Genomic DNA, 25,418 nt, shown 5'->3' with positions numbered 1-25,418 from the left:
ACTAAATTGCAATAATCATTTGACCAGCGAAAAAATATTATTTAATAGTTGTCCATCTGTCATATCGAAGTTGCCCTGAGACGATATTATGTCACCGTTTGGTTTGAGTCACTCGCTTACTAAGGATTCAACGATGTGAATTTACATATTAAGTATTTTTTAAAATTAATTACGAAGGTTTTATATTAGCTACAATTAAAGTCATTTGGATTAAGCGTTAGCCTTATAACACGCTTTATAAAATATTCCAATTTTATAAAAGTTTTGAGGGAAGAATAAACATTTTACACATTTCTGTTATAGCAGAAAGAAAATAATAATTTCACAGTAACAAAAACAAACCAAGTCTTATGGCTTAAAGTGATGCATTTAGCCATAAAAGAAATAAATTTTCCTCTCTGTTTTAAAATATGTAAGTGTTCAGCTCTGCGTTTGTTAAAAATTAGAATGGCACTATTCAAGCAACAAGAGAACACGCTCATTTATGCTATTTTACATTATTATTTGTACTATTTTAAACCACACTCTTTTTGAATTTTTCGGGGAGAAATTTTCTGGTGTACAATCTGCAGGGTAACTTACCATGTCGTCTAGGGGAGAACAGAGTAATGTAGGATTCCTACCCACCAAAAACCTACTCAGTGGTCATCGTTTGCGCTGGTGACAATCCATTCAGAACACGTAACAGTTTTCCGTATGCGTTGTGTTAATAAAGCTATGACTGATTCCCTCGTTGTGCTATCACGATGATCCGATGTTATTTTATTATACGTTTAAATTCTCTTTAAATTAATATGAGTTTAGTTACTTTAAGACTCGCGAGTATGATGGTCCGGTTCGGAAATAAGAACTGAAGGGATAGATTACACCTGTTCAAGTATTCTGCAAAAAATCACGTGGAACGTATTATAAGGAAAATTAAAAATAATAGACGGGTAGACATTGAACAACTTTATATTGAGTGATATCAGGTGGGCGCATCATCGGCGCGCTGTGCAAGCTGTGCTGCGGCGCAGCAGTGTAGCATGAGGGCTGTGAGGGCGCACGCACGGCCCTCACCGCCCTCCTCCGCGGCACTTGCGTCCTCTGCCGACAGTTCCTCACGCACCGCCTGGAGCTGATCACCATTGACAAATATAAGATATACTTAACTACTAAATTATATACTTAATACATAACGATTGTTGCTTATTTATTTACTATAATATTATAGAACTAAGACAAATTGCATCGAGTTAGCAAATCTTTCAAATATGGGCAAAGTAGACGCTTTTACAAAAGGATTCCAGGAAACGTACAGAAAGCTTCCATTGCTGGATTTTAAAAAAAATCAATGAACTCTTGTTATTGCTACGGGTGCATTGTAAATGACTTCATAGAAGTTAGTCTTGGGAATTATGTGTTTGCCTCAAGGCTAATCCAATGTTAATGAGATTATATAATTTTATATTAAACATAAAATACAGCCCTGCTGAGTCATAATGACCGGTTTTGAGCTGCCCGTATCCACTGACTTTCCGCAGCCTTTGAAGCCACGTACACCGGCTCGTGATTGTGTCTCGAGAACCTTTCAGTCGTCGGTTACACGAGTAATGTGCTCCGCCCACTGCAACTCCTGATTAGCATTCTTCGAGCTACGTCTACAACCTTAGATCTTCTGCGGATCTTCAAATCCCTGATTCAATGTCGCAGCACGACTCCAAAAAAATATTATAATTTGTATATAATAATAATGTTAATTAAGTTAATTATATGATATGTATGAAACGAGATGACTGGCTTGAACAAGTTAGCAGTATTGAATAAGATGACGCAATCAAACAAGATGGCGGCATAGTTACCATGTCGTGTATTTGTGCGGCGCTGAGCTTGGAGGCGAGGTCAGGCGCGGAGTCCCTGGCGGCCGCTAGCAGCGCGTCGGGAGGCAGCGCGCTGCGCAGCGCCGGCCGGAGCATCGCAGCCACCGCGGCCGCCGCACCCGCCGCCCCCTCGCCCCGCGCCGTCCACATCGTCGCGCACGCGCCGAACGGACCCCCCTCCAGCGACTGCCTCCTTTGCGGTACAAGGGCTGATCGTGAAAAATGACAATCGTTGCCATATACAGACGTGGATGTTGTCATTTTAGACGTAGAACGTCCATAGGCCTCGCCTATAGTCCCTGTCCTCCCCCCAGAGGCGGAGCATCTTGAAAAATTTTAAAAAAAGATGTCCCTTGCGATTGTCAACCTAATTCTATAAAGGTGTCTTATATTGGTTTTCATAATATAATAAATAGCAGGTTCGCCAATCTTAAATTGCAGGAAGATATGTAAAATTCGAAGCAGCTAACAACGCTCAAAAACCAATCGAATCTGGTTAAAAAAGACAGAGTGATGCACGAATGTCCCTTAATTAAGTGAATTAAATGCAACCTTAAACAGCTTGCGTTTGATATACTAATGAGACTTCAATCGTTTTTTTATGTAAGTTCTCACCGTTACCTTATTGGTTTTTCCAGAAATTCTGTTACCTAGAGAGGGCAGAGCGCGAAAAGCGCTAAGCTTGAACGTCGTTTGCGTAACTGTGCTCGAGGGCAACCACGGGAACGCGACTCGGGCCGCTACGCTAACCCGGCTTAGGCGGCCATCAAGTTAATAAATTACTTAGGTGAGCACTCCATGGATTGACTTGGCGTTTAGGTTCCCTGAGGGGGCCTCTGGACTCCGGTTATCACGCGCACATCGCTCACTATGTGGCCTACTGATTACCACTTCAACTGCCAATACGCTCATGTACTACATACATGTAATAGATTATTACGATTACATGTTCATATACGATTCTCTTCATTTCTTAATAGATCTCGGAGAGAAATTCCGAACATGAAGAGGGCGATGAAGCATTGAGCGGCTGTGAACTTGCCTTTGAGATCTGAAATGAGAGACGCCGCTTCTATGCCTAAAAATTCATTTATTGTTTATGAAAAATGAGGTAATAGTTTGTAATACCTAGGCGTGTGACTCGGTGACGGTGGCAAAGAGCGGGAAGAAGCATTAGTCCTTGGTGCGGAGAGGGCGTGAGCGGACCCTGCGCGTCGCAGCCCTGCCACCAGAGCGCTCATTGCACCACCACCTATTTATTGTAATAAACACAACTTAATGTTACGTCACATTTTACTATAAACTAAAACATCAATGACATAATTTATTATTGTGGGTGTGCCATCGTGATTTCATTTATTTAACAGATTATATAATTTTTTACATTTAATTAGTGTTTCTGGAAATCATATACAGCGAATGTAAAGGAATTATGTGTTAAAACATTTACATAAAGATGTTTATAAATGAAATGTATCAGGGTTAATTAGATTTAAACTATGGGACAGGCGTTTCTTTTAATAAATTCTCAATATACTATATGTAACGCGTTAAAGTTATACGAGCGGTATTAAGGAAGAGTCACAGTAAAGAACTGGTTACGTTTTAAGTTTTTATCCTCAATTTCTTTACTTTGGAACGGAACTTGTTACTGACTCATTTGCTTTCCCGTATTTTTCCGTGACTCACTCAAGTCATGCTCTGATAAAAGTTTACGATATACAATACTATGTCCATAGCAATTAGCAATAAGATTCATAATCGTATATATTTCGTATCGCATGTTTCATAAATCAAGGCCTATACAAATGTCTCTCTAATTCGGTCCCGTATTAAGAAATAATAAGTGGGGATTGATACGACGGCCAAAGATTGTAGATAAGTCTGTGAGATGTTGCATCGCATTGTATTGAATTTCCTAACACAAAGCATTATCCTTGAAGAACATGCCAACCAGGCCGTTTATTACCAAGCGCGCACCCATTTTAACATATCTTCGTTAATTGCTAATTAGAAATTTTAAAAAGAGCGCGCAACATGGCCATTGCACGCATTCTGTTTCAAATTTAGGTTAAGATTAGTAATTTTAGGCATAAGCAATAGTATTATTTAACATCGATTATATATTTGTATTTAATATAATCGACGTTGGAATTTAGCTATTTTAGAATGTTGTAGGATTGTAACTATGTTTTTTGGTCGGTGGTATAAGTTAGTCTATGAAGTAGTAAAATCGATGGCTCGCGATTACACATTTGATCTCGAATGCGATGGACCGACTTAGACCTACGAAAGACAAACCATTGTATCATAACACCCGAATGGTGTCACATGCCTCACTATCTATCTCAGACAAGATTGTAAGGAGCGTTAACAATTTTAAAGAAGCGTTCACATGTTGCTTATTTTCAAATTGTCATGTTCTGATGAAATACTCACAATTAAAATTAAAAAAAGGATAATTACCTTTTTTTCCCTTGGAATCTTTTATTGCAATTTAATTTATTAATTATTGAATCTAAGACTTTCATTTCTTCAAATAACTATTTCAATAGAAATCAGTTCAAAACGCACTAAGTCGTAGAGTAAAAGTAACCGTTTAACATAACAGGAAAATAAAGTGTCCGCGCCGTGCAAATGATACAATTAGACTGAAATTTTACCTCCATGTAAACGCACCTTTAGCTTGTTATGAATAACTTATGAGATAAAATGTATTACTTTGCCCAAAAAATACGGTAGTCTACCAGTAAAAAAAGGAAAATCCATTTCGTGACTTCTTAAATTACCGATTAGGACGTTCTTAAGTTATCTTAAATTATTTTATGTTTTTTAAAATTTTCACATCGTTAATGCGATTGATTATTAACACAGGGTAATGTTGACAATTAGTCTAACTAGGGAATTGCGTACGATAGACAACAAAAGAAAGGAGTATTAATAAACATATCAACATGAATTCACAGAGGGGATTAAACATCGATTATATAAAAAAACCTGCGTCATTCTGTGAAGTATGTCGGATGAGTCCGGGTGGATTATTAATGCATAAAACTTCTTTCGTCAGCATTCGAATAGCTCGTCTGCGCAACAAACAAAAATATATTTTCGAATTATGCTCAAAGTGTGATAATAAATACTATTGATATCAATCAAAGTATTATATTTGTATATTAATACCAAAAATTACATTTACATAATTTGAAAAATTAAAAATTCTAACACTGAAATTGAACAGTATATTTAATAATAAAACTACAAATTCTGGCGTAAAAATTTTAAATAGTCCCAAAATGTAGTTACCTTCTTCGTGGACGTCTAAAGAGTCCTTTCTGTCGGGTTTGTCTTCATCGTCGGAGTCAGGGTCAGGCATGGAATCAGGTTCGGTCATAATTAGTTCTGGAGGCGAGCAACCACTTCCTGTAGAAAGATCTAAAATAAAAAAGCGTTCAATATACGACTAGGACTTTTGATTCAACTTTATAACTAAAGATTACAAGATATTATGTTTAACCTATATAAACCAGACTATATTAAAAAAAAATTGTTTTCGGTTCTTTGTAACAGGAAATTAATCCTAATATTTTATTGTAAGTCAAGGATTTCACACATAATATCATTAATGTTTTTATTAATATTCTTTACTAATTTAATATTAGTTCATATTTTTATTTATACTCTCTGTTAATTTATTTTAAAGAAAAAAGTATATTTTGGTTTAAAGCATTTTTCATTGTTTCGTTAAGTATAAGTGCAAATGATAAGAAATTTAATTTTGTAGATTACGCAATCTGTTAGTGTAATAGTTGCAAAAATTAAGTGGCCTCATTGCGACAGATCTTCCCGCGCTCACGGAGACTGTTGTACATCACAGTTAAAAAAAAAATAAGAACGAAATAAAGATATAATAAAGGCAGTTACGACTTCTTACGTGGAAAGGCATGTAGCAACGTCAAGTGGAACATTCTTTAGCCTTCCGCATAGCTTACGGTAGAAACGGTCACGCGATGATCATGTCTAGATCTAATATATAGTCTGTGTATTTATAATTAATGTGCATATTATTCTTTTTTTGCGTAACTATAATTGGTGTATATTATTGTTTTTTAAGAAAAGTATTTAAGTTTTAGTTACAATTCGGTACATTCTATATTATTTGCGAAAATAGAGAAGACATCGATTGAAATAAAATGAATTAAAAACTATCTTTTTACATACCTACATCATGTTCTAATGACAACTTCAACATCCATAAAAATTATTTTTTAAAAATTCGATTCCTTGTTCATACAAATCTGCATCGTGTGTAAGTCATTGACCTTACTGGTCGTTAATATAATATCTCACGTTAAAGAAATTTTGGCAAAACATCAAAGGTTGATTTAAAATTGGAACAGACGTAAATACGTCCTTTTGGGGTAAACAAAACGGATTCTTCTTAAGATTTTAATGTAAAATGGAAATAATTTACCTACTGCATATCCATTGCAATCCGTTGAATACCAACACCATATATAATTTATAAATAATGTATTAGTTTCGAGAATATTTACGAAATGGTGAAATTATATAACACGCGTGCAACTTGTATATCTATGACTGACAATATATATTGACTTTCATTTCCTCCGTCTTGAATTAAAAACATATTTGTGTACGAAATTAGAATATCGAGTAAAAATATCGTGTCATATGTTTAGAGAAAGCACAATTTTGTTTTTTTTTTTAAATTAAATTAATAATAAAAATTTAAATTCATTAAAACACATTTTTAAAAAAAATGTTCTTAATTCAAATATTGTATATTAGTTTAACGTTCTTAAGACACTTACCACGGTCTTGTTTTGGTATACAAGGTGATGACTCTTGGCATTTGGTAACGCATTTCTTGTGGCAACATAAACCACAATTTCTGCATTGCATTGCGTCTTTTAACCAAATCTGTAAAAGAAAAACGTGACGGTAATTTTTATGTTTAAACGTAATATTGCATATAGTTTTATTGACTTATTTTTCTTAAATATTATTTGGTTTATTTTGATTTTTCTAGGCAGCAAAGCGCTGAAGGGACTTATAGTAATGTTCTTTTCTCCTTAATTACATTATTAAGGTACATAATTATGTAAAAGATGCAATAATTTTCCTTATTATTAATTAGTTTTAACATATGGTAGTTGGCGGGTACAAAAATTCCAGAACTTTGTGTGAAGTGGCGAACAAGAGTCAGTAGCCGCTGTGTTGGTAAACCTCCACTGGTTGGCCCGTCGACATCAGGATAGCGGGAAATCGCTTGATACGGGTAGTGCAGGATCGATCACGGTGGCGACCTTTGGTGGAGGCCTATACCATGCAGTGGTCAAGAATTAAAATAAGTAAAAAAATCCTTGCCTTTTTATTACAAAAATCGCATTGCGTTGATCTGTGAAAGTGTGTTCGCACAAAATCGTGTGCGGCTCGTGCTGGTTTATGGGGCCGTGGAGGTGGAGTTCCACGTGGCGGCGAGCGAGGCGTGCTGCGAGCTCCCCCTGCTCCCTCCCATTCCCACCATACCAGCGCGTCCCCGAAACATAGGCACGGCTCGAAACCAGGATGTGACGCCAGCTTGTGACTTTTGCTACATTAGAAATTAGTATTAGCTAACACTGTTCTAAAAACAACGGTATACATTTTTTAATTAGGAATGTGTAGTATATTATAATTATAATGTATTATTTCTATGATTCCCGAGCGGCAACCATGAGCCGGTGGCCACGGCATGAGTAGGTCTCTCATTAGGTGGACCGACAACATAGTTAAGATCACGGGAAGTCGGTGGAAACGGTCAGTGCGAGATCGTTCATCAGAGAAGAGATCTGTGGGAAATCCATATACCTTGCGGTAGGTGTGTATCGTCTAACACGATAATGACATGTATTATAACAAATTTAATTTTAATTTTGAGAAACTAGTATCAAAATATCAACAAAAACAATTAGATATCACTAGAGACTTTTGTTAGAGTTACCTGAACTTAATATCGACATCGGGCGGCAGAAATTGATATCGTTTCATGTGATGTGGCACAGTAGAATCTTGGCATTCTGAAAGCAATGCTGCAAGTGGTATATTCAAATAACCCAATAGTACTTCGTCCTTTTCACCAGGTACAGTTGCCCATACGTTTATGTTCAAATATTTGTGGTTTTCATTCAGTTTAAAATCAGTCTCTTCGTCAAAAGGTATGATTGGTTTAAGTTGGACGCTTTTCGTCCAGAACATTTGGCATATCTCTACGTGCTCGCTTTGACGAGGGCCGCCCGTCTCGAATATTTGTTCTTCTTCATCTAGTATTACATCAGATTTCTCTGATTTACATTCGGATGAATCAGTTTTTATTATGGGTATATCGGGATGTTTGACAGTTTTGTTGATGGCAGTTGCCTGTCTAAGAGGTGTGCTCGCTCCAGACGCGGGTGGAGTACTACCTGCGGAACTATCAGAGGACTTATTTTCTACAGAACATCTTCGTTTTCTTAAACCGAAGTTTCCTGGGCCAGGTTGCTCGCACGATTTTGCACTTTGCCGTGTAGAGTCAGGTTTTTGCTTTTGATCAGCGTCATTTTGGGGTTCTGATATTTTGGCAGGGGAGTCTGTTTCCTGAAATCATGAAGTAAAAAGTATTTTAAGAACATTATGACCAACTACTAAGACTGGAATATACTTAATAACTAATATACTAAATACTAATATCTTATTCATATATCTGTAACCTATGTTATTTAAAATTTATTTTCGTCTCTTGAAAAGAGGATGTTCTATTCTAAAGTCGACGCCATAAAGTCCTACTGTATACGATGATTCAATCAACTATGACATCTTTGGATCCTGCGAGAAACTCAAATTAGTCGTCCCGGGCAATTGTATTTATAAATTTATTGCTTATTTCATGCGTCACATTGAAGTATTATTACAAATCTATGTATATTATTATAATATATTTGTCGACTTTTAAGTTCAATTATTGTTAATCTTACATCACATTTATGTGTAATTCATTTGAACTTTTATTATAATTTGCTCTAAGAGCGTAACAGTTCTGTATTTATTTAAGCTTGTAATATTTAAGACCTACCAGCAAGTTAGTTCTAGAAGCAGCTGCACGCATGCTCTGAAGTCTGACTCCTTCCATAACTTCAGATACTCGTCGGAAGGAGAAATTTGTGCGAAGCCGTCGAGGCTCATCCTCCCTCCGTGCACCACCTGTCCCACCACCTGCACCACCTGTTCCTCCTCGTCGGACTCTTACTGTCACAGCCCGACGTTCCACACTTCTTAAAAGTTTTCCCACCTATAAAATAACCAAAATTTTTTGTGTAACTGTCCTCGGTTAAAAACTGTTAAAACAAGATGAGTTTCAAACAATGTTTTTTTTTTTTTTTTACATTATAGTTTTAAAAATAACATTTGAGACGACTATAAAGATTTATTTTGTTTAGGCATCAACAGCAGAACATAGTAAACATTTTAATAAATTGTATATTGTATTGCAAAAATTATTGCCTATTGTATGCGTACACAGGCTCTGGCCATAATTACGCTGACTATAACCATAAAAAAGCGTTAATAAATGAATAAAAAGTAAAATAAAACGCTCTGAATAATAATAAAACAAGCTTCAAATCGATACAAAATGAAATCTTGATGAAATATTGTAAGCCAATAGACGAATAGAGAATTCAATTGAATCGTCGAAATACTACGAGTAATACTCGCCGTCATCGAATTATTCCTTAATGTACTACGATGTTTTTACTTTGTTCTTATATTTTGGGACAGATGAATAATTTTTAGATTATTTTAGTGTATGGTGAAACAAACGATTGGTTTATTCTACAATAAGATATTAATACTTTTTATTTACACAGAATGTTTGAAAAACAATGTATTAAAGGCAAAAATTTTAACTTCTGTTTGATATATACTCGACTCAAAATTTAAATAATTAAAAAAAATATTCTTTCTTTCCTAAAATAAGCTTTTTTCCACACAAACTTCTTTTATCATTTATAGAAAATAAATAACGTTATAACACCTAATATAAATTTTGCCTCATTTAAGTTAAATAACATCAGATCACGTGTGAAGTACCTGTGCTACATTATTGATCGGCTTATTGTCAATAGCAAGCACAACATCATCACGACGTAGGTCGGCGCGGTAGGCTGGCGACATGGGTACCACGGTGTCTACTAGCACAACGCCCACACCCTGACAGCACACCAGACCTAAAGGTCCCGTAACGGCAGGCAATACTATGTCCAGAACCAGAACTCCACGACGAAGGGAGACCTGGAAAATAACGTCAAGCTCTTTTGACTTAAAACATTAAGGATAAGTTTAAACGCATGTGGAAATTAGTCAATTCACATAGCTTTGTTTTTATACATTAATATTTCACTAGAAAGACATGTAAACTTTATGTGCAGCTATAAATAATTTAAAAAATTCTGGACGAAATCAATTTGTATATGTATACAAATTGATTTCGTCCAGAATTACGCAAAAATGTAAGAGCGAATATATTGTTTTTTCACAAAAAAGTAACCTGTGCACGTTTCTTTTATTTCATCTATTTATACAAGACGCAGTAAATGATATTACGATAATATTGATGAAGACATATCGCTGTCCTGGTCAGTATTATCATATTAACTCCTGTTATAAAACTAAAAATGATAATTTTCATGACTTAGATTAAAACATAAAATACTTAGCAACACGTTTTTTTTATTATTAATTATACAAAATTTTCCTCTAACATATTCAGAGCCTTTAGTTACTAAATTACAATTTCTAGACGGGGGGGGGGGGGAATCCTCATTGGACGCCTGGGAATGGAGGGCCCAGGCAGTGTCTTATTAATTAGTTTCTATTAGCAACACGTTAAAAAAATGCTGTTAGCATTTTTCAAGTAACATAAAGGATAGTAGTTTATTACCCATCCATGTGAATCGACAGCTAAGGCAGCTCGGACAATGCCGTTGCCTCCGGACCATTGCAATCGCGTAACCTCCACGAGGCGAACGGTAAGACGCCCTTGCGGAGTGGGCCCGTCCTCTCCCTCTGTGCTACCAGGTTCGGATTTAGGGAAAAACGGTTTGTACCTGTCAACAGAGATAATCATATCTATTAAATTAGTTACATTCTGAAGCTGAAATTAGCCGATTGTCACTTTCCAAAGGTCGATGTGCAATATTTATTGTCGGGTACTGTAACACGTATTGGTTGTAGACCTTCCTCTTTAGGCTCTATGTATCGATATAGATTGATATTGGACTAAGATGCCGTAGTCTCGTTCGTAGTCTCTCGGATGCTGCCCAGCAGAGTTAGATTAGACGATTGATCTCTTTCCCAAAACTGGACTTACTACACTTATGTATACAACGTAATAAAATTATTAATCTATTTTACACATAAGGATAACATAATATTTTAAAGACTGTAAAGATACAGACTGCTTACCGTATTTTATAATTTGGCAGCGTATGCCTTTGCGCGACCGCTCGTCGAATGTGAGCAGCTACTAATGAAGCGAGACGTGGTTTTAATTGCCGTCCCTGGAAGCGTCCTCGCACCCTGAGCTCTAGCTTTGGCGGGGTCTCAAAAGCTAGAGCCCAATGGGTGTACGGAGTCCGACGGAACATTAAACGAACGCTACCGCTTATACTTTCCACTGAAAAAGAGAAAATTCTATGTCATAACTTTTACGATTTTTAAGTATAATTATTACAGTTTTTATATCCTCAGCGAACTTTCTTCTTATCGGAGAGTGACATCGAAACGAATAAGTCATGGAATGAAGAACACGTTTTACGTTGTTTTAGTTTTTAATTGCAATATAATAAGATGTATTAATACATAAATATGTTTTGTTATATAAAAGAAAACCTGTTATGGAAATATTTGCTATTTTCCCCAGCAGCATCACAGCATCCACATCGATCCTAAAGCTGCCGTCGTAAGCTAAGTCGAATCGAATGTCGAGAGACCGCAGACGGGCGCCGTCTTCTTCTAATTCTCCGTTTAACAATTGCATATTCGATATACTTGGAAACTCAGTACCAACTTCTAGGGAACGAAGCTGGAATAGAGAAAAAATATGTATTGAATTCGATTAAATAATATGCTTCGATTATGGGTCTAAATGTGTGGAAAAATACCATCTGTAAATGGGGACATTTATAGATTCAACGGGTTCGAATAGCACAGCGTCGAAGTTACAGCATAAACCTTCTTTGTCATCATCATTATCATTTTAGCTACAGGATGGTCAATGCAGTACACGGTTTCCTTCCATAGTCTTCTAAAAATAAATATATTCTTTGCACGTCCTGTTCCACCGTTACCATGGCTGCAACGCCCACCAGAATCAGCGGTGTGGAATCATCTATCATGGGTGTTATATGTGAATTGTCGCCAAGCTTGACATGTGGATTGTCGAGTGCAATTTTTAATTTTACATACAGGATATATTGTCCATTGTCCGTGAATATTAATATTTCGCCATTACGGAAAAAAAATGAGTGGAGAATGTAACGACTATTCTATGCGTCAACACCATCGAGGTTAGCAGTACACTTCTTTACCGTAACTTATTTCTAGAGATCTCTTAGGATCCATGACATTACATTAACATTTCACTTGATAAAGATACCGATTAGTTTTAGATGGCTGGGCTCCTCAGTCCGAGAAACAATGTTGGCTTGGATTTTCATTTATACACGTGTCATTTTAATTCATTTAGAGGTAAAGTGAGCTGAAATTTATCTTCATCGGTTACGGCTACTTTGAAGGATTAACCTAACGTTAAGTCTCTCTCTCTCTCTCTCTCTCTCTCAGAAGATGGTATGACTTACGGTAAGTGACTCAAAGATCTTCCCTGAGGAAGTCTTAGCCAGCAGTTCAGCCAGCTCGGTTGCCATCCTGCGACGAAGCCAGCGCGTGTCGGCGGTACTTTGCTGGAAGATGAACTGCAACATTGCGTTCAAGACGCCTTCGGGCGTGCTGCCGGCGCCACGGGTCAGCTCGTTAAGGATCTCCTTTAAAATGTATATATGTATATATTTTAAGTCAAATATCCAATTTCAATTTTAGATAGTCTATTATATTATCATTATTAGTAAGCTACATCCAGTTTGGAATGCTGATCTATTGCTTAATTTATTATTATATTAATATATTTACTGACAAACCGTTGGTAATAATCTAAGTTATAATGACATTATCATTATTTTGACTACTATGACTAGTTAAGTTACCAAATTATCTAATAGGAAGATTGTTGTTTTATTTTAGACTGTATAGGTATATTGCGTGACTTTAAAAATGTGCAATGCGCTTTATAATTTTTTTTGAGTATTATAAAAATGTTATTCCACATCTCAAAATTATCATTTTTGCTTAAAAGAGGTATTGTTTTAACTACAATGAAAAAATACATAGTTAACTTTCTGGACATGTATAAAACAATTTAAACAAGTAAATGGTAATATTTTTGTTTAATCTGTATTTACTTTATAACCAATTTACACAATAAAAATATTTTTGTAAAAAGTCGTCTTAAAATGTGATGATTGGTTAATAAACGGAGATTTTGTAAGACATTATAATTTACGGACCCCTAAATGTAACGAAGAGCGTTAGAAAGGACTTCATATACACAATACTTAAATTGGCCTTGTATTAGTGTAAATGCATAATAAAATAATTATACTATCATATATCGTAAAGTTGTCGTTTACCTTGAGTTAAATTACACTGAAATTTTAACTCTTTATTTCGACAGTTAGTGTAAGTTTTAACATAAGATCGTAATTTGTTGCGTTACAATGCCTGCTGCCTAGCACGGTGAAATTGGTCAACTATAAAATGACTTCACACAATTTGATACACATCCTTATTTTATTTTTATTAGGATTTAAAAATTATAAATGAACGCTTAATTTCTTTTATACCAAATTATCTTAGTTAATCTCATCAGAAAAAATGTAATGATTTTCTTACGTCTAAGGTACGTATCTATTATTGTTAGTTTCAGATCTCATTCATGCTCCAGGTGATGTAATTTATATGCATCATTTAAGCCATAGGACATGCACCGCTACACATAAGCGTCACCATTAGATTTCCGATATGACCGGTTGAAATCGGCTCGCAGCTTCTAGCGACGATCTTGATTACGTTATCGGTCCACCCTGTGGTAGGGCGATCTTTGCTGCACTTGCCGGGCCGTGGTCACCCCTCCAGAACCCTAAGGCCTCAGCAGTCATATGTAATGTGCGGCGTACGCGCTGCCACTTTGATTCGCCGACCTCCTGGCCTTTGTCAGTTCTTTTCATTGATATACTGAACTGGTCATTTCTGATAATAATTCATGTGGTTCTTATTTACGCGTTTTATGGTCTCTTACCTTGACTAATACTAGACAGTTAATATCGACATACTTCCTAAATTTAAACTTATAAATTAAGAACTTGCGCAGAAAATTAGTTGAATTTCGTTTATACTTTAGAAGGTTGATAACGATATTTTTTATAAATTATTAATCAATTCCGTAACCCTCTTATTTATTCAGTAAAAACACAGGTTGGAAACGTTAATGTAGCGCTAATCTAGCTTAGTAATTATGTAGATCGAACAAAGAACAATTATTTGTTTCGAAAGACTACTTCGTAAAATTCAACGAGATATTGAAATACTATTTGTAATTTAAATTTATTTTTACAATAACGTCATAATTCTAAAGTAAAATTTTATTTCCTATCGATATTTAAGGGTACCTAAAAGAAAATAGACGTCTTTTTTACTTTTTAATACCCTTATAGACATGGGGTCAAACATTTAAGAAGTTAATGAGTTTTCTTATGGTATAAAATGAATGTAATAATATTTTTATTACTATGAAACAGGACCTTTCCATTCAAAAATTAAAGTATTATTATGTTAACTTAGGGGTATTATTAATACATGTTAATTAAATGTGAATAAAAGGAATGATTAACAACGTAAAAGTGACTTCATTTGCGTAGGAAACTGTGCAAATAACAATTATTTTATTTGTTTCTTTTGTTACTATATGATGAATACGGTTATGATTAAATTTTACCGCAAAAGTATCTATTGCGTACAACTGTAATAGAACTTCGTCTTTGCCAAGACAGTAGAATAAGAAATAATCTAATTTAAAAAGATCTAGACGACCAGTTATTTAACGATTACGCTATTTTTATGTCAAAACATTTGTAATACTCAATCCTGTCACCGATGTTTCTTGTCTCTATTTAAAAGTTAAAAATATTTTTCTTCTTAATGTTTTGTTAACTAGGATGTAAGTAAGTAAACAACATAACGTTCTGTTTGATTAAAAATATGCAATTTAATTACAAATTAATAAACAGATATCTGATTATTGTATATGTATATATAAAGTTGAAATGTTGTCTTATTATGGTAATAATTTTTGTATGTATCGAATTCCGGATGAGTATCGTCAAGGGAGTCAAAACTTGTACTGCTGTTACGAGACGTTGCAACCGCTTACTTAATGTATGAGCAAAAATTACTCTAGGTAAGTATATTTATGAGTGGAACTTTTATCATAAACGAAATAAAAGACTGTTGTGTAATGTGAAATGAAACAAAATATCTTCATAATAAAATTTGCTTTAAAACCATACAATACTTAATAAGAGTCATTAATTTTTAATAACTTCCCTGAATAGAAAACTTTATTGACCCTAAATAGCGATATCGACTTTCATGTCACTTTTTATAGGCGTTTGCAAATTACACCTCCAATAAAAGTCGTTATTTGCAAAGGCTCGTTCGTGTTAATTATGGGCACGTAGGCTATAAACAAAATGTTTACAGAGGTTTTGTCTTTGCTTTACGTTGGACGCGAGCCAAGAAACTAGGGTCCATAAACTTTAGTCAGTTTAATTAGGCGGGAATAATTTTGAATGAACAAACGTCACAGGAAAAATGTTTAAAATAAAAAAAAACCCTTCTGTTACGTATACGACTGTTACGTATTAGGGATATTTTTTATCTATTTCAACCCAAGTCTTATTATTAAAATAATGCGTATTTTTCGACTTGCAAAAGCATTAGATAAACTTACGGTTGGCAATGTAACTGGCATAGAGCATTGTTCCTCTGGAGTTAATTTCTTTTCAAAAGGTCTGATGATATAGATAAGGAGGGCCAAGGGTATCACCAACGCGGATACTGCGCCAAAAAGCGCAGCGAGGAGAAGCCACGTCCAATCCGGCATGATTGCTTATCTGTAAAAAAAAATTGATACAAAATTATTTCTATCTATAGATAAACAAACGTCTTTATACAACTAGTAATAATTTCTCATAGAAGCTCATAGTACTTTTAGTTAAAATAAAAAAGCGTATTCCTTTTTTTATTTATATCCCAAATTCAATCCGGTCACCTATAATATACAACCTAAATATGTTGTAAACCTGTTTGCCTGTTCGTGTGGAAGGGCATGGAAGAAAAGAGTTACCTTTGACAGAGATAAAAATATAACTAAGCGATTACGCAATGGTTAGGGGACCATTTGTTATGTTCCTACTATGTATATTTTGCAATACAGATACGTATTTCTTAAATAATTGTATTATCATCAACATCATTTCACCCATAGAACGTCCACATCATAGATTTCCAAGACTACTAATTAGAAGCGGCCTGCGTCTAGCGTCTTCCAACGATCTTAACAAGGTTGTCCATACTGTGGGTGTCCTATGCCGCGCTTGCGATCCATGGCCTCCACTCTCCAGACTCCTGAACATTTAGACTCCAGCGGCCACCACTATGTTATACTACTATTGTTCTAATTCGATCTTGTAGGTAAATCCCAAGCAAACCCTTCTTCATGGTTCCCTAAGTGATAGTGAGCTTGCCCATAATCCTAAAAGGGTCACGTTTCAGCCATGACTTTTTACCGATAACATACTTTTATGTTTAGGCACTGAGACATATTCGATGATAAGATGTCCCGTAAACATAACTGTTTTACATCAATTATTAATTAATTAATTTAATTAACTAGTTATTATAGATTCGGATTAGTTAAACTAGAGCTTGTGTTGCATATTTGTTGCATGCGCTTGTAAATTACGTCCTTGAAAAATATTTTTGTGTTATAATAAATGTTTTTCCCTTTTGGCAGTGTTACTGGATTTGAGATGGAAAAAAGGAAGGGCATTTAACTTACACCTATTTAATTTTTACTTTTACTAAGCTTGACGATTTCAACCCCAATCAGTGTACCATTAGTATGTAGGGGATTGACCCAATACTTCCAACGGACCTCTTGAGCTTCGCTACCTTAAAACAGGTCCTATACTAGACGCTCCCTCTGCCTTGTACCCGCGAAATCTGCAAAAACCACTTGGTCACCAGTGAAACTTTAAGAAAATTCGTTTCAAAAAAAGTAGAGAGTTTCAACATCGACCATTACTTTACGTGTTTCACGGGATTAGAAGGCGGCCTAGTTATCTTATACGATTTATGTCTTTTAGTATGGATATACTTGATATAAAATTATCGATTTGAACGTATATTTTAAAAAATTACTAACCGTTTATCATATAAATAAATATATAATAATAATAAATAATACTAAAAATATTTTTGGTAATCCAAACAGATTCGAAACAGTAATAAACTATAAGTTTAATATTGTTTGTCTAGACATAACATGTTTACAAATGCAAAGAGATTCTGTATGCTTTCTTTTCACTACCCACTGGCGTAGTACAAAACATTTTTTTTTATGGAATGCTTAATATAGTTTTATATTTTAATAGAAATGTATCTTGTATCAAGGTCTTATTTCGATAAAGTGAGTTTAACTACATTGTTGTAACCTAAAGGGGTAGAAACAGAATTTTTAGGGGAATATTTCAATATTAATTTCTATATTCGCACAATTCTCTTATAAAAATATAATGAGTACTATATAGTGTACGTATATGTGCATATATTGTTCTTTAGTTTAAAGTATAGACACATTTAGGTGGTTATAAATATCAACGCGGGAAAACCTATATCCTGTCCACTTCCGACCGATCTTATTGGAAATCTATGGGGCACCTTGTGTCCAGCATTGGATGTCAGTTATTGTACAAAATGATTATAATGGTGATGAAATATTTCTTCAACCTTTTTTATCTTCATCGTACTAACTAAATGGCTTACGTTCATGTGCATATAAGTAATAAATCCGGAAATGAAAGTGGAGCCTGCGGTATTATGTTTTTCCAGTTTTTGTTATCTATTTTCGCCGTCTTTATAGTCTTTATGTTAGTATTACGTAAGACGCGGGAGTTAGCGTTTTTAATAAAAATCCGAGTTACGGTTGCTTTTGAACTTTTTCTTACAATAATAACGTTTTTAATTGATTTCTGTTTGTTAAGTTGTTGTCTAGCTATGTAAGAAAAAATCACAAATAATTAAATAACAAGTTTTCAACTTTTTGAACACTATGCTTAACACAATAGTAGGTAGATAAGCTACCGTCCTTGATTGTGTTAATTAAAAATAAAAATATCACGAAAACTCGAACATATGTGTCATGTTATTATTCATGAATTACTACAGACTAATGAACGATAAGCAGAGATAGCCTTTTTGTGTAGAAACATAATTATGTTTACAGCACTGTTGTTTACATATTTAACTGATTCTAACTTCAAATTCAAATTATTAATGTCTTTATTAGTGTAGGCAAATGCCTACACATGCTTTTTAACTGTCGATTATTATAAAATTATCAGTAGTAAGCTACCACCGGTTCCGAACGCTGATTAAGAAGAGCCAACCAGGAAATCAACAGTTGCTTTATAAATGAAATTTAACAAATTCCGATGTAAACAATATCATATAAACTATGCAAATGAGTTAACAAACCAAGTTCCAAACACTTCGGTTAGATAAAAATGTAATGTTGTAATAATATCTATTTAATAATATACTATTTATTTTAAAGTTAGAACTAAGAAAAGCAAGGATCGAGACGAAGAGCTAAAAGTATGGATTATCGAGAAGGTTATTCTTAATTATTTGCGTTAGCCTTTTAATACGAAAATACGATTGGCATAATATCAACATTTCACTGGGGTGTTGGAATTATTAGGGTATTAGTAATCAAAAGTTTTACCGCAGCATAACGATCGAAATGTGGTTGAACCGAAGTGCAGCAAAACTATTGGAATTGAAACAGGTAGCGTGCAGTTCCAAGGCTACCATTACTGCATAATGAAACAATGTTTTTCCGTGTTTACTTACCAATTGTCCTTTATTGACACATTAAAAATGCTCTATCGCGGTTTTTCTTAAATATGTAATGGTTTTATACTATCAAATCAATTTAAAAAAATTGTTAAAAACTGATTTTTTCAATAAAAACGGCGTCCATAGAGAAGCTACATATACATGGTAAATGGTTATAGGCGATTAGCTTTCAAGGGGTGTATAGCTTATTGTCAGGAAAAAGCTTTAAATTTTGTACACCTATTTCCAATCAGCCTGTATAAAGTTATCACTCTGATATATTAATTTAATTTTTTTATTAGAATACGTTAGGTCGATAACTTCTGGCAGTACAATGTCTGTAGGGACGTAATAATTAGTAACAAAAATAATTTTAATATGTAGTGTTCCGTATTTTGAAAACGCTTTTTATTTAGCGTAATGACGCAGTTTATTATTTGTTAAACTATACATTTATTGACAGCAAATGACATTCACTCTTCAAAACTTTTTACATTTGTAACCAATGATCCTGTATTAAAAATATATAATAAAGATTTATATTAAAAATTACTTTTTTCAATAAAAATTGGCATTCAATGAGAAGTTTCATATATACACGAAAAAGATCGTAAAGTTTCATTTATGAACGGGATTTAATCTAGTCAGCTTGAGTACACTTAATTAAACTCTGCCTATATATTTGTAATAAATTGGTTCGGGTCGTATAAAAGACTTACGGGTCACCAGTTTCTTTAATCTAATTTTTTTTATTTGGAGCAATCTAATCAACTTTATATATTCACGCTACGTTTTGTTGAATAGGGTTATATGAAAGTGATTACATTTTGTTTTCCACTAGTACGTTTTATAAATATTTGTCTGTTGTAAACATAAACAGTACCGGTCATAATTATGTTAGATTATATCGAAACGCAAATAAAGCAATTAAAAATAAAAATAATATTCAACCGTTTCCTAAACAATAATTAAATAGTACGAACAATCTATGTTCAATTAAATAAAGAGAAGATTTTATATTTCTATTACAGTGATATTATATAAAACAAAAGCAGCTGTACCGCGTGACTTATTACTAAAAAGCGGTACAAAGCAGCATACTTATTCATGAGCATCATTTCAGCTGTACAACCTCCAAGACTGGACGTAAGCGTCCTCCATAGCTTTACAACAAGGTTTGGTTGGAAGGGGCCTGCTTCCAGCTACGACCTGGGTGTAAATGTACTCGGTGGCTGGAAATTGGTAATAAAAGCTTTAAAGGAGTGAATGTATGTCTCATTTGTTGTCAATTAAATGTCAATTTATAATAAATAACATGAGTAAAAAGCGCTTTCAAATTCGGATTACTACGTAATATTTGTGAGCAAAAAGAATTGAAGCTTTTAATATTATATCCAATCATTCTGTATTATTACAGCCCAAGTTATATTACAGCATAAACTTGCTCATTATAACCGTATTTACCCTATTATTATTTTTTTCTAGAAATTTATATGTTTTAATTATGGACAAAAAGTTCACGAGAGACTGACTGAAAAGATATTTTTATTACTAATATTTATTAATTGTAGTACAATGATTTTATTGAATAACGTCAAATAAACGATTTTTTGGACACTTTTTATTTCATTAAAACTTTCGTCATTACACTTATGAAAGTGCTTTAATATTTACAGTCTCAATACAAATATTAAATCGATTACAACATTCATTTTCAAATAACTAACCATGTATCACAGCCGTTTATGTAATACAAAAATAATTTTGTTGATTTAAACACATTTGTTTTAGAGAAAGTAATTAAAAATAAAAGTTTAATATTGAATTTTTCTCTGATTAGAGGCCATATAGAGGGTGATTAGTTATAGGTTTTAAAGCTGTAAAGGGGTGAATGTTTAGCTCTTTTGTATACTAAAAGCTTTAGAGATTTTACTCCCATTTCCAATGATCTTTTATAAAGTGATCACTTTGAAATATGAGATGTTTCTCTTGGAATACGATCGACTCATAAATTCTGATAATAAAAAATATGCATGGACAGATATGTCGTAATTAATATGTAGTTATTAAAGTTTTGAAAACGCTTGTTCTTTCCATGTTGTTTTACTTTTTTTTATTTCTGAAACTATTTTTGATATATAAATGGGTCATAACGATTATCATAAAGTAGGGCCTCCATTTTTTTAGATATAGAAAAAATGTGAGTGTTTTAAAAGATGTTATTGTTAATAATTCTCTGTTAGTTTCAATTTAATATAAAATTTTCGGATTTCATATAGAAAATATTACTGACACGCTTTTAACACAGTATATATAATACAAGCATCTCGAGCATCGATTGACTCCCCCTCGAACTAGTTCTCGTCCTATGGTGGGGAGTCCCAATAGTCTTGGCCTGGTCTCCAGCGGTGAAGCTAAGAGGGATCAACATGGCCGGATGAGGTGTGGGGCTGACCCAAGGCGGCCGCTCTGAATTGGCCAGATGAGCCCATTTTAGAGGTGAGCAGGTGGGTTACGCAGTAGAGATGAGAGTCTGTCTCTGTTTCCACTGCGAAGGCTGTGACGGAGTAGGAGAGGAGTGTCAATATTTAAGTATGTCCTATTCTCCACGATTAAGCGGAGTCACACCGCCGACGACGGCGATGGGGCTGTAGGGAATGGCGGGAATGAAATGGCGGTGGAGCCGCGGATCGCATTCGGCGCAGGGGGCTGAGAAGGATACTTGTGAGTAATAGCACTCTTGGCCCCTCGGTCTCAGGTTGACGAACTTGGGGGAGTCTGTTGCACACTTTGGTTGGAGAATCCGAGAAATAAGATGGGCTAGTTCCAGCGTTCTTTTACTAAGGAAACGAAAAGGAGATTTTTCCAGCCACTAGATAGGGCCACGTGTACAGCCGTCACTTGCTAGGCTGAAGATCTCTCCGTATAGCGACGATGAAGGAACATTGTGAGGATTTTAGTCGATACAAGGGTTATATACCTTGTGCCTGCTTCCGCAAAGGCAGATATGCGAAAGCGTTTTCCATATGTTTAACGAAAATTGACTGTCTTAGTTACTTCACTGCGTAAATAAGAGGTATGATATCGTCTTTCATAATGATGAGCTCTGATGTACAATAACAGAAGTAACACTATTGCAAGTCAAACAAACTGCTCTTATAATAAAAAAGCTGGGCAATTTATATAAAAAATGTGGAAAAGAATTTAATATAACTAGTCTTTATTATAGTATTGCATAAACGACAATCAACTTTTTATTACTCCTGTTTAATATTATTATTTGTGGCATTATGACACAGATGTTGCTTTATATATTTGAAAACGGCTTTATCGAGAGCTGTTTCGCTACGAGGATGTATAAACAAAAAAAATAAGCATGCGTTTGTCGTCTTGTGTGATAAGATTTCACATCTCTTTAGTTCAGTTAACTACGGAACCCTTAAAAACGGAAATGTAAAGATATATATATAGATAGTGACATAGCTGTGCGGTTGTAATTGACGCCGCGTTGATCGGGGATGCTAGACGGCTTCCTTATATGGAGATCTAACAATATTGAATTGAAGCAGTAATCGAAAACACAGAACATTTATTTTCGAAGCACTATATTATAAAAAAATCAAGTTATATTGTATTTTTTGTATTAGATGAATTAAGAGTTGTATTTTTTTTCGTAACCATCCTTTAATTTTACATTTTTTTTAATAAACAGAAAACATGGATGTATAAAAAAATTGATTCAATCGTATGAGTCGAAATATAAATAACTTTATTTAGGAAATAAATTTTAATAAGATTTAAAAAAAAATTATAATAAATGAGAAAAGATATAAAGGGGTTTGGAATAAATCATTTCAATAACAGGCATCAGAAAATAATTTAAAAGTTTAAAAAAACCAAAAACGCGTCATTAAAAAGGGAACTGTGATTCGACAGAGTTCTTTAAGTTTGAAGTGTTGACTAAATGTGGGGAATGAGAGAGGGAGTTTGTTAGCTACGGGTAAATTAGGGAATATGTAATCTTTCTTTATAAGAGACACCGATTGATAATTTAAAAATTATATAAAACGTAAAAGATATAAATGTTAATAGATTTTACAAGAAATCAAAAATGTATTATTATAAGAGTAAGTTAAATAAAAACAGTACATAATTACCATAATCGCAATATTTTTTAAAAAAGAAGCCCATAATTGAAGATTCTCAGTTATCAATATTAATCGCATAGCTAACAAAGCAAAACAATCACTCTTCACGCCGACAACTCACCTGCTTTTTGATTCACCTTAAAACAACACGTATACTACGACATAGAACATACACACTAAACAACAATTGACATGAATCTAGTAACTTCTTAAATAAACTTATGTTTAATACTATATTTATTGAGGAGGCGACGATTATGTAGCATCCAACGGTGGATACATTTTATTTGGCCAGCCGGTAAACCGGCGGCGGGCGCGATTCTCACCGTAACTGACACTTGGCCTGTGAAATTATTATTGTGATAAAACACCTAGCAATATCTGAGCATGCGCACACCTTCGCCAATTGCACTAAAGTTCACCCAAGGTAATGGAAGCTCCCACAACCAAACGAACCGCCGAATTGACAGATGTTCGATTTCCATTTGAAAATTATCCAACGGATTGTATTCCAAATATGATTGGATTAATACAAAATTAGTACATGATATTACTTATTGAAATTCTGCACGCGTTTTGAAATAATGTTGCCTTTATTAACGTTAAATTTTAATAATTGGTTTGGACGTGAACGTCAAAGGACGCTTGCGCGTAAGGAAAATCGATACAGGGTATTTCCATAAAAGTCGTATAGGGTGGGTGCAGTTGAAATTGACCGAACCTGGAACAATAAAATAATAATATACGTACAAATATTTTTTGTAATGAATGTTTATTCATTGCCCTATTTTCCCATTGACACCCAAACTGTACAAAACATAAAACACTGATTATGTATTCATAAAGCGGAATTTATCTGATGTTTTATACGTGGCGTAAATTACAAGTTATACAACAAGAGGGGTTAGTTAACCAAGAATAGAACAAGTTTCGCTTTGAAGACAAATGTCTTATAAGATTAGCGAAGAGCTAACTTGAATAATGCTTGTAATGTATAAATTTATTTGGACAAAATTAAGTACATAATGTTTTAAGTTTAAAGTAGTAGAATGTATATATAACGTTTTTAGACTTAGAGAATCCGTAAATTATTGAGGAACTTTGCTTTATTTTCTTTATTTCTTTGGGCACGCGATGTGCGCCGTTAGTCGACCACTCCTTTTACAAATCTATGACGAGGAGAGCTTTAAAACTGAGAAAATATTTTTTACATCATTGACATCATAATCATAAAAAGCATTTTCAAATTCATAATTCTATATAAACACATTTTATTTCTTGCATGAAATTTTTTTATTATCACCATAATCTAAATAGAGCAATGATAGCGTAGTGACAAAGGGCTAATGATTATAGGTTGCAGGTTCGAAACCCACCAATAAAGCTTATTTTTTATGTATTATAGTATGCATATAGGGTAAATGTAGTATACATTTGTCAGCAAAAACCTTTAAAGAATTGACATTTATTTTTTATCGTCCTGTATAAAGTGATCACTTTGAAATATGTTGTAATAATTTATTTTATCTATAGGAATGATTGGTCAATAACTCCTGGCAGTGAATAGTATGCAGGGACAGATAGATATTAAATAATTATATAATTAATTTATACGAAGTGTAGTATTAACATTACGTCATTTATTATAAAAAAATAATTTATCTTTCAGTAGGTATTTTCATTCATCTTGGAATCGTCATTTTAACATATAATTAGTAAAGTACACCGGCTCAGAAGACCGATCTAAGAGCCGGCTAGAAACTAAACAGTTTCTTGTATTGAATGAAATTTAACAGTTTTTGATTTGTATGTTATTATATAAACCATATAAATGAGTCAACAAACCAAGTTCTTCACATTTCGATCAATTAAAAACTTTCGAATGCTAGAGTAATTTATTCAATAAAATACTTTTAATTTTTGAATTAAAACTAGGAAACGAAAGATATTAGACATCTTATGGAACTTTATGTGCACTCCTCGGTTCATTAAGGTTTTATTAACTTTTTTGAAGACTTATTTCTGAAACTATTATTATTTGGATAAGGTGTATCATTTATTAATTGACAGTAAAAGAGCTATA

General features: G+C 34.0%; 1 protein-coding gene across 1 annotated transcript; it reads right to left on the bottom strand.

Moving 5' to 3' along the window:
* Positions 1-967: 967 nt before the first annotated feature.
* Pdzd8 (PDZ domain containing 8) lies at positions 968-23,541 on the bottom strand. Its single transcript, XM_068772925.1, has 15 exons — positions 23,457-23,541; positions 16,018-16,180; positions 12,755-12,937; positions 11,787-11,979; positions 11,361-11,571; positions 10,837-11,002; positions 9,987-10,187; positions 8,971-9,186; positions 7,864-8,495; positions 7,248-7,473; positions 6,692-6,800; positions 5,163-5,291; positions 2,988-3,111; positions 1,842-2,052; positions 968-1,117 (listed from the first exon to the last, which is right to left on the bottom strand). The coding sequence occupies exons 2-15, from the start codon at positions 16,168-16,170 to the stop codon at positions 968-970; spliced, it is 2,904 nt and encodes a 967-aa protein (XP_068629026.1). The 5' UTR covers positions 16,171-16,180; positions 23,457-23,541.
* Between the last annotated feature and the right edge of the window lie 1,877 nt (positions 23,542-25,418).

Source organism: Battus philenor, unplaced genomic scaffold (genome assembly GCF_028537555.1).
Source record: "Battus philenor isolate CCGP_79_NKW_IND1 unplaced genomic scaffold, ilBatPhil1.0.hap1 SCAF_5, whole genome shotgun sequence".
NCBI classification, from domain to species: Eukaryota; Metazoa; Arthropoda; class Insecta; order Lepidoptera; family Papilionidae; genus Battus; species Battus philenor.
This window is presented reverse-complemented; position numbering and strand designations above follow the sequence as displayed.

Bases quoted from the DNA above. Each gene is read 5' to 3' on its own strand.
- Pdzd8 (XM_068772925.1), bottom strand. From the start codon at position 16,170: ATGCCGGATTGGACGTGGCTTCTCCTCGCTGCGCTTTTTGGCGCAGTA. The intron at 9,187-9,986 runs GTACTTCACACG...GTTATTTTATAG, and splicing joins CGATCAATAATGTAGCACAG to GTGGGAAAACTTTTAAGAAG. The intron at 3,112-5,162 runs GTAACTACATTT...TACAATAAATAG, and splicing joins TTTAGACGTCCACGAAGAAG to GTGGTGGTGCAATGAGCGCT.